Consider the following 18,990-nt stretch of genomic DNA (forward strand, 5'->3'; position numbering starts at 1 on the left):
CAGAGGGACTTGATATATTTCTGGAGTGGATGATAGAATGATAGAATGACCATATATTGATATCCAAGAGATGGGCAAGTGACAGTGAAAATGCATGCACATTTTGGGGAGTTAACTTTGACCACTACCTTATAGATGCAAAAGTGAGGCAAAGGATTGCTATTCTGTATAAAGAGGAAATTATGAGAATGCTGAAATAGAACGTAGAAAAATTGGGAGATCAGCTTTCAAATATCAGAATAAATTGAAACAGAAATTACAGGTACTGGAGCACAGTAATGACATAGATAAGGAATGACAATGTATTAAGAATAATACCATAACTGTGTCAAAGGATGTAGTCGGAGAATCTAGAAGATCTAGAAGTGAGGGGTGGTATGATGATGAATGTAGATAGGTGGTTCAAAAGAAGAAGTGTCTCCAACGAAATACAAGAATTATCCAGGCTACATACAATGAAGGGAGGATAGAAGTGGAAGGGTATGCAGAAGAAAGAAAAGGGAAGCCTTAAAAAAGGAAGACATGAGATATTAAAGAGCTTTATAATAGGAATGAGAGAGAAGGCGTATAAGCAGTTAAAAGAATGAACACAAGGGTATAGACCTAAACTAATAGGCTGCAAGGATAAAGATGGAAACCTGCTGACAGGAAAGAGGAAAAAGATGGACAGACAAAAAGAATATTTTAAAGAAGTGCTGGAGGGTGACTACAGTAATGGGGAGCAATGGATATACCATACAGTACATCCAAAAATAGAAGAGTGTAGACTTGCATAAACACAGAAGGTGGTGAACTGTAAAAATCACATATCTCCAGGAAATGATGGAATAATTGCCGAGCTGTTAATGAGAGGAGGCATTACTTTACACAAATGAATATTTAAATTTATCTCTTTAATCTGGAATCAAGAAAGAATTCCAGAATAATGGACTAAAGTTGTAATCCAGCCGATACGTAAGAAAAGCAACAAAGCACAGTGTTCTAACTACAGAGAGATAACTCTGTTGAATGTGGCATAAAAGGTTTTATCTGGAATCCTATACAATAGACTATTACCATATGTGGAAGATGTATTGGATGATTATCACTGTGGCCTTAGGCCTAACACATCAACTGTGGATCAGATATAAGTACTGAGACAAATACAGGAAAATGCATATGAATATAATATACAGTTCAACAGTATCTATGTGAACTTCAAGCAGGCCTTTGATAATTTTTAATAGGGAAGAGATGTTAGAGGACATAAAACTGCTTTGGAAGGGATGGCGAATTAATCGATTGTTTTAGTATCAGTAATGGAGTTCAACAAGGTGATGCTCTTTCTACAATACTTTTCAATTTGACCTTAGAAGCAATTGTAAGAAAACTGGAACTAGCTGGGCACACAGGTATAAACACCACACAATTGAATGCATATACTGCTTTTTTTTCAGTTATGAGTAGATGAAGGGTGTCATTGGGGAGAGAAGCCACACAGCACAGGGGACTGGAAATTAATCACTAAAAGACTAAATATATGAAACTCCATACAATAGAGGGCACCAAAATCTGCATAACTGGTCAGCAGGAGGCTTTAATTTTCAACATGTAAATGATTATGAATATCTAGGGGCTAATACTGTCTCTCTTTCCAAGCATTAATCCCGAACTGGCGGGGTCTGCTGTTATGGTTAACTGGATGTGGTGTGTTAATTTTAAGGGGTGGCTGGATGCCCCTTCTGTCGCCACCCCTTCTCCCCCGGGACGGAATCAGTGTACCCCAACTCTCTGCGTCTAGTGTAAATCGTGAAATAGTGCGAACGTGTTTCAAATGTCTGCGAGCCGTGAACTTGAGGCAGAATGTGTGTGTGTGTGTGTGTGTGTGTGCGCGGGGGGGTGGGGGCATCAACCCAGTATTCACCTAGCGGGATGTGGAAAACCGCATAGAAACCACATCCAGGTTGCTCGGCACACCGGTCCTCATCAATAGTTCACCGGGTGGATTCGATCTGGGGCCAGCGCGCCTACCCGAGTCCAGGAAGCAGTGCATTAGTGCTCTCAGCTACCCTGGTGAGTCATCTAGGGGCTAATATTAATAAAGTAAATTCCATGTTCACTGGAATAAAAGCAAACTTTTTAAGTGCTAATAGGTGTTACCACACATTTATAAAGCTGATGACATCTTGAATGGTAAATCAACAGCTCAAAATGGCTATATACAGGTGCGAAGCATTGACACTAACCAGCACTGATGAACAACAACTCAGAATATTTGAACAAAGAATACTATGTAAAATTTATGAAGGGAGTCAAAACAATTATGGTACTTAGATAGCAAGAACCAATCATGGTTTGGATCATCTCATACAGGGAACTGATACTGTAAGGCTAATTAAAAGTAAAAGAACAGCTTGGCTGGGGCACATCCTAAGTACAGAGGACACAAGAGCTACAAAGAAGGTGTTCCACTGGAAACCAACAGGAAGAAGGTTAAAAGGAAGACCACGTAAACAATGGCTGGTTGATGTGGAAGAAAATATCAGAGCCCTAGGAGTCAGATGATGCAGAAAGAAAAGGCCAGAATGGAAATAAATTGTTAAGAAGCCACAACAACAAGAAGGCGAAGAAGAAGAAGAAGAAGAAGAGGTCAATATGATACTTGTACTTTGGAGGAAAGAATATATAATTATTCCTGCACTCATGGTATATAAATAAATAAATTAATTATAACATTTAACAGGCCGTTGCACCTTTACAGAAACAGAATATAAAAAAAATAGCAAACAAATACACTCTGACCAATTTTCACATAAATTAACTGCAGAGTGCATTTCGTCCTTGTAGAAATGATTACGAGTTCTAGTTTCGTGAAACAAAAAACTATTGTTATTATTATTATTATTGATTGTATTGACGAGGGGTGCAGCTTTTTCACTGAAAAGTCAAGATTTAACCATATTTCCAAGCTCATTTCTCTTCTCTTTCTTCTCTGCATTCTCCTCTATTCAAAGAACACATCGATGTTTTCATGTTTCCTGCAATGGCATGGTCTTTAGGGATATGTGTGTGTGTGTGTGTGTGTGTGTGTGTGTGTGTGTGTATGTGTGTGTGTGTGTGTGTGTTGTACCCCTTTACCCCTATCCATCCATCCATCCATCCATCTCTCTCTCTCTCTCTCTCTTTCCCTCTCTCTCTCTCTCTCACACACACACACACACACACACACACACACACTCCTCCTCCCTCTCCCTCCCACATCTCTCTATGAAATATTTACATCGACTTCTATTTCTTTCAAAGTAGTCTTGAAATTAAATTGAAAATGGCAACTACATTTTAGACTTACACATTCACGTTCTGTCGCTCTTGAGTCGTTGCCGCAAACCAGTCATCAGATGAAGAACTATCTTGAGATTTTCTGTAGTGGAAGAAAAATATTTCTTTGGAAAAATTCATTGTTTTATACAGTTGCATCTTATTTTTCTTCATAAATGTATAAAATATGAATCACCATTTCACAGCACACAACTGTCATAAAAGGGCATTAAAGACAAATCCAAATATTTTTCCAACCAAATTTGACAGTAATGTCAGATCAGTTATTGTGTGTGATACAATATAATTGTCTTATTGCTGTCTGAGATAGATCATAATGGAGCTGATTTGGTATTAATCTCCTTTGATGTTAGTAAATTTTTCAATTTACATTACTATAATTAACAAATGTCAAGTGCAACATTCCGTGTTATTCACTAGCGTGTAAAATATACTCCAGATTTTAAACACCAACAGTCCTTTTCCAAGGAGATAAAAAATTAGATTAGAATGTACCACTAGTATTAATCTTAGGAATGCTTTTAAAAAAATGTACCACTAGTATTAATCTTAGGAATGCTTTTAAGACTGGAACACAAATTACACATGGACAAGAATGGGGCAGAAAATCAGAATGGCATTTTTAAAGGAACCACACTTTTTGTCAAGAAACAGTGGTATGATTTGAATATCAAAGAAGTCAGGCACAGACAGGTATGAGTATTACCAAACTATTAAGTTAATAAGTTGTGACAGCAAAACAGTAACAGAAGGATCAAAAGATAAAATCCAACACGGGATAAGATCAGTTCAGACCCTGAAGAAATTTAGGAACACATTAGGCAGTATTATTTCAGCAACTTATTTCTGAAGATAGGTGAAGGAAAAACAAGCCCACATTGACAGCATTTGTAGATTTGGAAGTGTTCTTTAAATATACTGATTAGAATACACTCTTTAAAATTGTGAAATTGCCAGAGACAAAACACAGGAATAAAAGGTTATCTATAATTTATATGGAAACATGACTGCAGATATAAAGAGTTGAGGGACGTGAAATGGAATCAATAGTTAAGAAGGAAGCGACACTATACTGTAGCCTTTCCCATTATTAATCAATCAGGTAGAAAAGGAAACTGAGGAAAAATTTGGAAATGGAGTTTAAGTTCACAGTGAAAAAATAAGAACTACAAGTTTTGTTGATGATATTGTAATTCTGTGCAAGACTGCAAAGACTTGGAAGATCAGGTGAATCTTTTTTTGATGATATTGTAATTCCATGCAAGACTGCAAAGACTTGGAAGATCAGTTGAACAGAATGGATAGTGTCCTAAAAAGAGGTAATAATATAAGCAAGAAAAAAGTAAAACAAGTGCAATGAAGTGTGATCAAATTGAGTCAGCTTGTTGAGAGAATCAGATTACTAGATGAGATGGGCAGGAAAACAACTGATGATGGCTGAAGCAAAGAAGATATAAAAGGCATACTGGCAATAGCAGGAAAAGCTTTTGTGAATAAGGGAATATCATTTATATCAGTATACATAAATATATTACACAAATTTAAGTATTAATGAGTCTTTTGTGAAGTGTAGCCTTATTCAAGGATGATAAACACTGCAGATAATAAGAGAACACAAATTTTTGAAACATATTGCAGAAAAATGTTGAAAATTAAATAGGTAGATCAAGTAACTAATGAAGAGGTACAGATTAAAAGCAATGAGGACACAGCTTTGTTACACAATTTGATCATAGTAAGGGCTAGGTTGATAGGACATACCACGAGGCATCAGGGAATAGAATTTGATAATGGGCAAAACTGTAAGGGGTTAAAATTGATCATGAATACAATAAGATGGTTAAAATGCATATAAGTTACAGTAGTTATACTCAGATGAAAAGAACTGCACGGGTACACTGGTAAGGAGAACTCCTTCACACCTGTCTTGAGACACAGACAACTGCAACAACTGTAGGTGCATGGAAGGGAGTGAATTTAAGACCTCTGGCAACCATACATCCAGTGCAATAATCAAGATACAAATTACTGCTGCAATTCCTTTTCTTGTTTTTGGTGTCACTTGCCTTGGTCACTTTCCGTATCTTTTCCTTACTATTTTTTTTTTTTTTTTAACAGAGAGAAATCACAGTTCTCACAATGCAACACTGCAAGACACTTACTTATAAAATTATTGGCCTCAGGCTAATCTACTCATTTGCACAATTACTATTCTTTGTCAATTTTTATCCTAATTTTTAACATGGCAATGGACAACATAGTTTCTTTTAACACTACTCTGGCAAAGAGACCAGGTCTCAATTTAAATATTAATCTATTACAGTCACCTGCCAGTTCCCATGTCTCCAAAGAGTTTTAAAGATTAAGACACAATTGATTAAGTATTACTTAATCTGTGTGATAAGTGTTGCTCTCTCTCCTGCATTTGTGATTTACAGTAGTGTACATTACTGACCACATTGGGAGGAAGAATTTTGAACTGTTCTGTGCATCTACCCTTACTAAATTTTGGTTGCTAATGAGACTTAGTTTTTCTCAAGATGCCTTGCCACGAACAGACATGGACGATTAATGCTCACCTCCAGATTCCTGCGTGACCATAATTCAGTGGCAATGCAATTTCATTCACTGCTGCAATACTTCGTACAGCTCAGCAGTATGGATGATGGATGGTGTTTTCCACCTCTCTGCCATCACGTATGAGCAAAAATCATCCCCCTCACGATTTCCCCCCCCCCCCCCCCCCCTCTCTCTGCCTTTGCCTCTGCACAGAGATGTCTTTCTGACATGATGCACATTGTATAATTTATTGCTTACACATTTTATTGTTTTCATTTTAATGTCATACATCTTATCACTGAGTATTAATGGGGCTGACACATAAGATCAGAATTACAACATGTTAATGCAACAGTGTAATCTCAAAAAGATGACTGTTGGTGACTTTCAGTCTCACATTCACAGACTGTATTCCCAAGTTTTCTATATCTACATCCGCACTTTGCAAACCACTGTAAGGTGAATGGCAGAGAGTACTTCCCACTGGACCAGTTACTAGTGTTTCTCCCAGTTCCACTTATGTATGGTGCACAGGAAGAATGATTGTCAAAACTCATGTCTGTGCTCTGTAACTAATCTAATCTTGTTCTTGTGGGCCTTAAAAGAGCAATATGGAGAGGGTAGTAGTATATTCCTCGATTCATCATTTAAAGCTGGTTCCTGAAACACTATAAATAAACTTTCTCAGTACAGTTTGAGTCTATCTTCAAGTCACGGCCAGTGCCATTCGAACTACCATTCTATGTTTACATTCAATACCCCCTGTTAGACTTCTTTGGTAAGGGTCCCACACACTTCGGCAATATTTTAGGATGGCTTGCCAATTGTTTTGTAAGCAATATCCTTTGTAGATTGATTGCATTGACCTGGTATACTAAAAATGAACTGTAGTCTGCAGCCTGCTTTTCCTGTGACTGAGTTAATGTGATCATTCCATATCATATCCCTAAAAATCATTACAGCCAGATATTTGTATGAGTTGACTGATGATTCCAATTTTGTGCCTGTTTATCTCAGCAGTTTATCATCATGATCATTGTATATAGTTCTCACAGCAACAAAACTGTTTTACATATGTAACCAAAAATACATAGGCCTAACTGTTTACACCACATAAACATTCAACAGCACAGACTACAAACGAAAGTTGACATGCTCAATTCAGATGAATACCTCACTGGATACTTCATGTATAAGCTACCCTCGATACCAAAAGGGAAATGTCTGTTAGGACACTCATTTGCAAAGTGGTCCATTCTCTCAATATCGCCACAGTGGTACGACTATCTGTGCAAAAGCCCAACTTGTGCAGGTTGTATTAGCACATACCTTCTCAAGTCCAGAATCAATTGAGCTGTACCCACACCTACCCAGGATGATGAAAGCCTAGAAGTTAAACAGTTGAGTTGTCAGTAAATTTGTGGTTTTGGGATTTTATGGCTTGTCACTAATGTTCCCATTCATTTTCCAAGTGGAATACAGTGAAGAGCATTTGGATTGATACTTCACATGCTTGTCTTCTGGATTTGAGGTGTTTCAAGTGTACTGAAAATTGATCTTCGTAAAGAGGTACTGATTAATTTTTAGAAACTTGCTGACAAAGGTTGTAGTAAGCTGCCTTTTGATGAAGGTGTGCTGGACAGATGTTCAATAATATTGGTAGCCAGCACATCGGTGTAGATCTGACCGTGCTACTAATTAGAGGTCTGCATCTGATGTTTATGCTCGCTTGAATTGCTTAGAGCATGCAGTTCCGTGTAAGTCTCTCAGATGTCAATACAGTCACTTAGGACTGAGGGGGCAACAGCACTTGACTTTCATGACACTCGTTGGAACATTGAACACTCGAACTGCTTGGCCATCTGCTATAGTTACCCGAGCGCCTCTCGGTCTCCTGCTGTAGGATCATGGCGCATGAACATGAGATGAAAGAGTGTGTGAAAGCTAAACCTAATTCAAAATAATATATGCTGGGCACAAAAGACAGTGCCTGTAACAATGTTGGCGAGAGATTTTCATCAGCACCTGACAAGGGTGTCGGCTACGTGTACTATGGCAATTGCTCTGCTCTCCTGTCTTTGGTACCCACCATTAGACATCTCAAGGCACATGTCTGCAGTTTACGATACAGTAACAATATTATGAAACAAAAAGTTGCCACCCACCATGTAGAGGAGATGCTGAGTCGCAGATAGGCACAACAAAAAGACTGTCACAAATAAAGCTTTTGGCCATTAAGGCCTTTGTCAACAACAGATGACTGACACACACACACACACACACACACACACACACACACACACACACACACACATTGCAGTGTGGTTTCAGTTGCCTGAGACTGCAGTTGTGTGTGTGAGTTGCATTTGTGTGAGTGTGTATGTGTGTGTTTGTCGACTATTGTTGACAAAGGCCTTAATGATCAGAACTTTTATTTGTGATAGTCTTTTTGTTGTGCCTATCTGCGACTCAGCATCTCCACTATATGGTGAGTGGCAACTTTCCTTTTCATAATGTTATTACATTCCATGCTGGATTTTTAACTGTTTGATTACAATAAAGTGTAATTTCTGAAGCATTAGCAGTTTCAGTGAAAGCTACAATAATTAAAAAAAGGTGCATAGAAATGCGTACCAGAAACCTTATATTAACATTGTTGTTGTTGTTATGGTCTTCAGTCCTGAGACTGGTTTGATGCAGCTCTCCATGATACTCTATCCTGTGCAAGCTTCTTCATCTCCCAGTACCTACTGCAACCTACATCCTTCTGAATCTGCTTAGTGTATTCATCTCTTGGTCTCCCCCTACGATTTTTACCCTCCACGCTGCCCTCCAATACTAAATTGGTGATCCCTTGATGCCTCAGAACATGTCCTACCAACCGATCCCTTCTTCTGGTCAAGTTGTGCCACAAACTTCTCTTCTCCCCAATCCTATTCAATACTTCCTCATTAGTTATGTGATCTACCCATCTAATCTTCAGCATTCTTCTGTAGCACCACATTTCGAAAGCTTCTATTCTCTTCTTGTCCAAACTATTTACCGTCCATGTTTCACTTCCATACATGGCTACACTCCATACAAATACTTTCAGAAATGACTTCCTGACACTTAAATCTATACTCGATGTTAACAAATTTCTCTTCTTCAGAAATGCTTTCCTTGCCATTGCCAGTCTACATTTTATATCCTCTCTACTTCGACCATCATCAGTTATTTTGCTCCCCAAATAGCAAAACTCCTTTACTACTTTAAGTGTCTCATTTCCTAATCTAATACCCTCAACATCACCCGACTTAATTCGACTACATTCCATTATCCTCGTTTTGCTTTTGTTGATGTTCATCTTATATCCTCCCTTCAAGACACTATCCATTCCATTCAACTGCTCTTCCAAGTCCTTTGCTGTCTCTGACAGAATTACAATGTCATCAGCGAACCTCAACGTTTTTATTTCTTCTCCATGGATTTTAATACCTACTCCGAATTTTTCTTTTGTTTCCTTTACTGCTTGCTCAATATACAGATTGAATAACATCGGGGAGAGGCTACAACCCTGTCTTACTCCCTTCTTAACCACTGCTTCCCTTTCATGTCCCTCGACTCTTATAACTGCCATCTGGTTTCTGTACAAATTGTAAATAGCCTTTCGCTCCCTGTATTTTACCCCTGCCACCTTTAGAATTTCAAAGAGAGTATTCCAGTCAACATTGTCAAAAGCTTTCTCTAAGTCTATAAATGCTAGAAACGTAGGTTTGCCTTTCCTTAATCTTTCTTCTAAGATAAGTCGTAAGGTCAGTATTGCCTCACGTGTTCCAACATTTCTACGGAATCCAAACTGATCTTCCCCGAGGTCGGCTTCTACCAGTTTTTCCATTCGTCTGTAAAGAATTCGTGTTAGTATTTTGCAGCTGTGGCTTATTAAACTGATTGTTCGGTAATTTTCACATCTGTCAACACCTGCTTTCTTTGGGATTGGAATTATTATATTCTTCTTGAAGTCTGAGGGTATTTCGCCTGTTTCATACATCTTGCTCACCAGATGGTAGAGTTTTGTCAGGACTGGCTCTCCCAAGGCCGTCAGTAGTTCCAATGGAATGTTGTCTACTCCGGGGGCCTTGTTTCGACACAGGTCTTTCAGTGCTCTGTCAAACTCTTCACGCAGTATTGTATCTCCCATTTCGTCTTCATCTACCTCCTCTTCCATTTCCATAATATTGTCCTCAAGTTCACCGCCCTTGTATAGACCCTCTATATACTCCTTCCACCTTTCTGCTTTCCCTTCTTTGCTTAGAACTGGGTTTCCATCTGAGCTCTTGATGTTCATACAAGTGGTTCTCTTATCTCCAAAGGTCTCTTTAATTTTCCTGTAGGCAGTATCTATCTTACCCCTAGTGAGATAAGCCTCTACATCCTTACATTTGTCCTCTAGCCATCCCTGCTTAGCCATTTTGCACTTCCTGTCGATCTCATTTTTGAGACGTTTGTATTCCTTTTTGCCTGCTTCACTTACTGCATTTTTATATTTTCTCCTTTCATCAATTAAATTCAATATTTCTTCTGTTACCCAAGGATTTCTACTAGCCCTCGTCTTTTTACCTACTTGATCCTCTGCTGCCTTCACTACTTCATCCCTCAAAGCTACCCATTCTTCTTCTACTGTATTTCTTTCCCCCATTCCTGTCAATTGTTCCCTTATGCTCTCCCTGAAACTCTGTACAACCTCTGGTTCTTTCAGTTTTACCAGGTCCCATCTCCTTAAATTCCCACCTTTTTGCAGTTTCTTCAGTTTTAATCTACAGGTCATAACCAATAGATTGTGGTCAGAGTCCACATCTGCCCCTGGAAATGTCTTACAATTTAAAACCTGGTTCCTAAATCTCTGTCTTACCATTATATAATCTATCTGATACCTTTTTGTATCTCCTGGGTTCTTCCATGTATACAACCTTCTATCATGATTCTTAAACCAAGTGTTAGCTATGATTAAGTTGTGTTCTGTGCAAAATTCTACCAGGCGGCTCCCTCTTTCATTTCTTAGCCCCAATCCATATTCACCTACTACGTTTCCTTCTCTCCCTTTTCCTACACTCGAATTCCAGTCACCCATGACTATTAAATTTTCGTCTCCCTTCACTATCTGAATAATTTCTTTTATTTCATCATACATTTCTTCAATTTCTTCTTCATCTGCAGAGCTAGTTGGCATATAAACTTGTACTACTGTAGTAGGTGTGGGCTTCGTATCTATCTTGGCCACAATAATGCGTTCACTATGCTGTTTGTAGTAGCTTACCCGCCCTCCTATTTTCCTATTCATTATTAAACCTACTCCTGCATTACCCCTATTTGATTTTGTGTTTATAACCCTGTATTCACCTGACCAGAAGTCTTGTTCCTCCTGCCACCGAACTTCACTAATTCCCACTATATCTAACTTTAACCTATCCATTTCCCTTTTTAAATTTTCTAACCTACCTGCCCGATTAAGGGATCTGACATTCCACGCTCCGATCCGTAGAACGCCAGTTTTCTTTCTCCTGATAATGACATCCTCTTGAGTAGTCCCCGCCCGGAGATCCGAATGGGGGACTATTTTACCTCCGGAATATTTTACCCAAGAGGACGCCATCATCATTTAATCATACAGGAAAGCTGCATGCCCTCGGGAAAAATTACGGCCGTAGTTTCCCCTTGCTTTCAGCCGTTCGCAGTACCAGCACAGCAAGGCCGTTTTGGTTATTGTTACAAGGCCAGATCAGTCAATCATACAGACTGTTGTCCTTGCAACTACTGAAAAGGCTGCTGCCCCTCTTCAGGAACCGCACGTTTGTCTGGCCTCTCAACAGATACCCCTCCGTTGTGGTTGTACCTACGGTACGGCTATCTGTATCGCTGAGGCACGCAAGCCTCCCCACCAACGGCAAGGTCCATGGTTCATGGGGTGGATATATATTAACATTAGGTGCAGGATTTTACGATTTATATCAGGAGCTTGTAAAATGTCAGTTCAGAATTGGGAGATGTAGACATTTCCAACATTTTGCTTCCTGTTGCGATAATAGTACGAAGTACTGAAAGACAAGCCAATGAAATACAAGCAAGTATGATGGGCAGCACTGCTCAGGCTGTAGGTGTGAATGCATGTGGATGTACAGTTGATATATGCACTGAAAGATATCAGAAAATGTGTTACCGTCTAATAGTGTGGACTTTGCTTATTGAGATTAGGCACTACGAAATATGGCACTGGTGCCAAATCACTTTTCTGAGAGGAAAAAAAAAATGGAGAATTTACTAAGAACTACATTGAGGAAACATTATTCAAATTGTTAGGAGTAAATCCCCACCATTTTAATAAGATTTAATTTGAAACAGACAAAGACTTTAATGTAAGCAAGGCACTGTAATCCTTTCAGCATTATTATGCAAGCATTACTAATGATTTGAATGTAGTCCTGAAACATATGTTAGATGACTATTACTTAATAACCGGGCTTGAAGTAGTTTATTCCACGACTTATTCTGGTAAAGATAGTTACCGTTTCACGAAGAAAACTGGTGACCTGAATTCACTACAGACAAAGTTGAAGCAAGAAAAGTAGAGTAAGTGTAACAGCTTGTTTAGAATGCTACACAATGTACTAAGGAACTACGACAAAGTCATAGAACTGCTCCTGGAGAGAGGTGTGTCTGAAAAACTTACTGATTACAACAACAACACTGCAAAAGAACTCATGACATTTTTAGAATGATTCAGAGATGCAACAGGAATTCTAGAAGGCAAGAAGTTTCCAACAGTTCTGTTCGTTTTGTTACGGGTGCACAAACTGAAAAGTCATTGTAATATAGGACCTGAAGATACAAGGGTGCATACGTATTAATTATTCTAGACAAGCTGCATGTCCAGCAAATGAAAACTGTGCTTAATTGCAAAATGCTGCTTTCAGTGTCACTGGTATTTTGGCAGTACACTACAACAGCTGTATTATCATCAACTAACTGCAAGTACTATGACTAGTGAATCATCGCTCTCTCGGTCTCACAGATGAGAAAGTTGAAACTCCAGCATTGTACAGAATAGTAACAATTCTGTGGCGATTATTGGAAATGATATTTGTTTGTGACACAGATGAGACCTTAAATAGTGTGTGTCAAATGCCTGATGAAGTATAGGTTCTGATAAGATAGAACAATAAAAATTTCAGTGCGGTTTGACCCGTTATCTTTGACAGGTGAAGCGAACTTGATCCGAAATGAGTCGATTCATTGTAATTACACCAACAGGGAATAATTTAGAAACAATTTCATTCTTTTAGATTTCTAATTTGTGATGTGGTCCAATTCACATACATACATTTAACTCAGTAAAGCAGATGGTGTTATAAAAAGCAGCAACATAATTTTTCATTATGAGACTGACAAAGTTGGTAGATGCACAGTTTTCCTGTGAAATTCCAAATCGTTTCCAAAATTTCGTTATTGCATTAAGTAAGCTGTTTTCTCTTGTTGTTGTTGTGGTCTTCAGTCCTGAGACTGGTTTGATGCAGCTCTCCATGCTACTCTGTCCTGTGCAAGCTTCTTCATCTCCCAGTACCTACTGCCACCTACATCTTTCTGAATCTGCTTAGTGTATTCATCTCTTGGTCTCTCCCTACGATTTTTACCCTCCACGCTGCCCTCCCATACTAAATTGGTGATCCCTTGATGCCTCAGAACATGTCCTACCAACCGATCCCTTCTTCTGGTCAAGTTGTGCCACAAACTTCTCTTCTCCCCAATCCTATTCAATACTTCCTCATTAGTTATGTGATCTACCCATCTAATCTTCAGCATTCTTCTGTAGCACCACATTTCGAAAGCTTCTATTCTCTTCTTGTCCAAACTATTTACCGTCCATGTTTCACTTCCATACATGGCTACACTCCATACAAATACTTTCAGAAATGACTTCCTGACACTTAAATCTATACTCGATGTTAACAAATTTCTCTTCTTCAGAAACGCTTTCCTTGCCATTGCCAGTCTACATTTTATATCCTCTCTACTTCGACCATCATCAGTTATTTTGCTCCCCAAATAGCAAAACTCCTTTACTACTTTAAGTGTCTCATTTCCTAATCTAATACCCTCAACATCACCCGACTTAATTCGACTACATTCCATTATCCTCGTTTTGCTTTTGTTGATGTTCATCTTATATCCTCCCTTCAAGACACTATCCATTCCGTTCAACTGCTCTTCCAAGTCCTTTGCTGTCTCTGACAGAATTACAATGTCATCGGCGAACCTCAACGTTTTTATTTCTTCTCCATGGATTTTAATACCTACTCTGAATTTTTCTTTTGTTTCCTTTACTGCTTGCTCAATATACAGATTGAATAGAATCGGGGAGAGGCTACAACCCTGTCTTACTACACCTACTACACTGGCAGATGACATTCACCGAGCATTCATCGTACCCTCATCCTGCCATCGGTTTGCCACATTGTGTACCAGGATTCGACACTCCACAAAACAGTTTTTCCACTGTTCAGTCATCCGATGTTTACACTCCTTACACCAAGCGAGATGATGATTTGCTCACCTCCCACCTAACTGTCATAGTACATGCAGTGGGTCCATCTCAGTTTGGAATTTCTGTGTAATGGTCTGGATAGATGTCTGCCTATTACACATTATGACCCTCCTCAACTGTCGGTGGACCCTGTCAGTCAACAGACGAGGTTGGCCTGTGCGCGTTTGTGCTGTACGTGTCCCTTTACGTTTCCACTTCATTATCACATCAGAAACAGTGGACCGAGGTAGGTTTAGGAATGTGGAAATCTCGTATACAGATGTATGACACAAGTGACACCCAATCATCTGATCACATTCGTAGTCCGTGAGTTCCGCGGAGTGCCCCATTCTGCTCTCTCATAGTGTCTAATGACTACTAATGTCACTGATAGGAGTACCTGGTAGTAGGTTGCAGCACAATGCACCTAATATGAAAAACGTATGTTTTTGGGGTGTCCAGATACTTTTGATCACATACTGTACCTTGGTGTCACATAAGACAGAACACTAACATATAATTTCGCCTTTCCAAAACAGCTAAAAAGGCACAAACATGAGTGAACCTGGCAAGTATTACATGTGGAGCAAATTCATTAGTCTCTGTATGTCCATCTTTTCAGAGATGATTGCGGGACCTTGGCTGTTTGTGTAGAATGTCAATTGAAACAACTTTCAGCCATCTAATTTCCAAACTGTTATTTTATTGGTTGGTTGGTTGTGTCGGGGAAGGAGACCAGACAGCGAGGTCATCGGTCTCATCGGATTAGGGAAGGAAGTCGGCCGTGCCCTTTGAAAGGAACCATCCCGGCATTTGCCTGGAGCGATTTAGGGAAATCACGGAAAACCTAAATCAGGATGTCCGGACGCGGGATGTCATTTTATTGGGCTATCAGTTCTAGCATATATTACGCCACCTTCAGGCCTCCTGACCGATATGTAGGAAGTTTCCAACTTCGGTTGGTATCTGTAAATCTCTGCATTATACAGTGACTGGATGTTTGAAGTGATCGCTGTATCAAACAGAAATCTACAAGATATGAGTCTTTGAATGCTGGCCTCTATTTTGACTGGAATCTTCCTACACATCGGTTAAGAGGCCTGAAGATGGATGATGATGATGATGATGTTTGGTTTGTGGGGCGCTCAACTGTGCGGTTATCAGCGCCCATATAAAATCCCAATTTTTACACAGTCCATTTTTTTCTCCCAATCAAATCTAGTCACTTTCACAAATGATGATGATAATGAAATGATGAGGACAACACAAACACCCAGTCCCTGGGCAGAGAAAATCTCCAACCCGGCCGGGAATTGAACCCGGGACTCTAATCCAGAGGCAGCAACGCTAGCCAGTAGACCATGAACTGCGGTCATCCCCCCGCCTGAAGATGGCGTAACATATTGCCAAAACTGGTACCCAGTTTGGAAATTGGACAGCTGAAAGGTGTTCGATTTGACATTCTAAACGCCGTAGTTGTCCACGAAGCGTCCTATATATTAGTATACTCCACAGCAGAATGTTGTGCACCAGTTTAACTCTGCAGCACTTATGTGAAGAAAGTTGATGTTCATTTAATTGCAGCTATGAGAATCATTAGTAGTGAAGTCTGCAAATTAGGAGCTTCACTTGCTCGTACTCGCTTGAGCGCACTGCACTTGGCACAGCTTCCCCGAGTACAAATACTCGGAACTGAGCTGTTGTCGAATGAGGCACCATACAGGGGCTGGGTAGAAGCCACCCAGTCTGATGCACTCGCTGTGCTGCTGTTGCCACCATATTATTATCAGCACTCTGTGTCTGCAGACTGGTGTCGCACCCACCAGCTGATGGAACTACACTCAGATCAGTTTGTTTGCGCTGAAGATGTATACTCCTGAGTGGCAGTTTATAATCATGACATCATTGTGATCCCCCCCCCCCCCCCCCTCATGAACCATGGACCTTGCCGTTGGTGGGGAGGCTTGTGTGCCTCAGCGATACAGATAGCCGTACCGTAGGTACAACCACAACGGAGGGGTATCTGTTGAGAGGCCAGACAAACGTGTGGTTCCTGAAGAGGGGCAGCAGCCTTTTCAGTAGTTGCAAGGGCAACAGTCTGGATGATTGACTGATCTGGCCTTATAACAATAACCAAAACAGCCTTGCTGTGCTGGTACTGCGAACGGCTGAAAGCAAGGGGAAACTACGGCCGTAATTTTTCCCGAGGGCATGCAGCTTTACTGTATGATTAAATGATGATGGCGTCCTCTTGGGTAAAATATTCCGGAGGTAAAATAGTCCCCCATTCGGATCTCCGGGCGGGGACTACTCAGGAGGATGTCGTTATCAGGAGAAAGAAAACTGGCGGTCTACGGATCGGAGCGTGGAATGTCAGATCCCTTAATCGGGAAGGTAGGTTAGAAAATTTAAAAAGGGAAATGGATAGGTTAAAGTTAGATATAGTGGGAATTAGTGAAGTTCGGTGGCAGGAGGAACAAGACTTCTGGTCAGGTGACTACAGGGTTATAAACACAACGTCAAATAGGGGTAATGCAGGAGTAGGTTTAATAATGAATAGGAAAATAGGAATGCAGGTAAGCTACTACAAACAGCATAGTGAACGCATTATTGTGGCCAAGATAGATACGAAGCCCACACCTACTACAGCAGTGCAAGTTTATATGCCAACTAGCTCTGCAGATGACGAAGAAATTGAAGAAATGTATGATGAAATAAAAGAAATTATTCAGACAGTGAAGGGAGACGAAAATTTAATAGTCATGGGTGACTGGAATTCGAGTGTAGGAAAAGGGAGAGAAGGAAACGTAGTAGGTGAATATGGATTGGAGCTAAGAAATGAAAGAGGAAGCCGCCTGGTAGAATTTTGCACAGAGCACAACTTAATCATAGCTAACACTTGGTTTAAGAATCATGATAGAAGGTTGTATACATGGAAGAACCCTGGAGATACTAACAGGTATCAGATAGATTATATAATGGTAAGACAGAGATTTAGGAACCAGGTTTTAAATTGTAAGACATTTCCAGGGGCAGATGTGGACTCTGACCACAATTTATTGGTTATGACCTGTAGATTAAAACTGAAGAAACTGCAAAAAGGTGGGAATTTAAGGAGATGGGACCTGGATAAACTGAAAGAACCAGAGGTTGTACAGAGTTTCAGGGAGAGCATCAGGGAACAATTGACAGGAATGGGGGAAAGAAATACAGTAGAAGAAGAATGGGTAGCTTTGAGGGATGAAGTAGTGAAGGCAGCAGAGGATCAAGTAGGTAAAAAGAAGAGGGCTAGTAGAAATCCTTGGGTAACAGAAGAAATATTGAATTTAATTGATGAAAGGAGAAAATATAAAAATGCAGTAAATGAAGCAGGCAAAAAGGAATACAAACGTCTCAAAAATGAGATCGACTGGAAGTGCAAAATGGCTAAGCACGGATGGCTCGAGGACAAATGTAAGGATGTAGAGGCTTATCTCACTAGGGGTAAGATAGATACCGCCTACAGGAAAATTAAAGACACCTTTTGAGAAAAGAGAACCACTTGCATGAACATCAAGTGCTCAGATGGAATCCCAGTTCTAAGCAAAGAAGGGAAAGCAGAAAGGCGGAAGGAGTATATAGAGGGTCTATACAAGGGCGATGTACTTGAGGACAATATTATGGAAATGGAAGAGGATGTAGAGGAAGATGAAATGGGAGATGCGATACTGCGTGAAGAGTTTGACAGAGCACTGAAAGACCTGAGTCGAAACAAGGCCCCCGGAGTCGACAACATTCCATTGGAACTACTGATGGCCTTGGGAGAGCCAGTCCTGACAAAACTCTACCATCTGGTGAGCAAGATGTATGAAACAGGCGAAATACCCTCAGACTTCAAGAAGAATATAATAATTCCAATCCCAAAGAAAGCAGGTGTTGACAGATGTGAGAATTACCGAACAATCAGTTTAATAAGCCACAGCTGCAAAATATTAACATGAATTCTTTACAGACGAATGGAAAAACTAGTAGAAGCCGACCTCGGGGAAGATCAGTTTGGATTCCGTAGAAATACTGGAACACGTGAGGCAATACTGACCTTACGACTTATCTTAGAAGAAAGATTAAGGAAAGGCAAACCTACGTTTCTAGCATTTGTAGACTTAGAGAAAGCTTTTGACAATGTTGACTGGAATACTCTCTTTCAAATTCTAAAGGTGGCAGGGGTAAAATACAGGGAGCGAAAGGCTATTTACAATTTGTACAGAAACCAGATGACAGTTATAAGAGTCGAGGGACATGAAAGGGAAGCAGTGGTTGGGAAGGGAGTAAGACAGGGTTGTAGCCTCTCCCAGATGTTATTCAATCTGTATATTGAGCAAGCAGTAAAGGAAACAAAAGATAAATTCGGAGTAGGTATTAAAATCCATGGCGAAGAAATAAAAATTTTGAGGTTCGCCGATGACATTGTAATTCTGTCAGAGACAGCAAAGGACTTGGAAGAGCAGTTGAACGGAATGGATGGTGTCTTTAAGGGAGGATATAAGATGAACATCAACAAAAGCAAAATGAGGATA

General features: G+C 39.9%; 1 protein-coding gene across 5 annotated transcripts in view; it reads right to left on the reverse strand.

Annotated features, from left to right (window-relative positions):
• Positions 1–18,990, reverse strand: part of LOC126175571 (telomeric repeat-binding factor 2-interacting protein 1-like) — a 200,572-nt gene that overhangs the window by 40,623 nt on the left and 140,959 nt on the right. For all 5 annotated transcript variants that reach the window (XM_049922465.1, XM_049922456.1, XM_049922440.1 and 2 more), the window contains one exon: positions 3,329–3,400. In XM_049922465.1, the coding sequence (XP_049778422.1) occupies positions 3,329–3,400 (72 nt within the window). The remainder of the gene's footprint in view (positions 1–3,328; positions 3,401–18,990) is intronic.

Source organism: Schistocerca cancellata, chromosome 1 (assembly GCF_023864275.1).
Source record: "Schistocerca cancellata isolate TAMUIC-IGC-003103 chromosome 1, iqSchCanc2.1, whole genome shotgun sequence".
Taxonomy (NCBI): domain Eukaryota; kingdom Metazoa; phylum Arthropoda; class Insecta; order Orthoptera; family Acrididae; genus Schistocerca; species Schistocerca cancellata.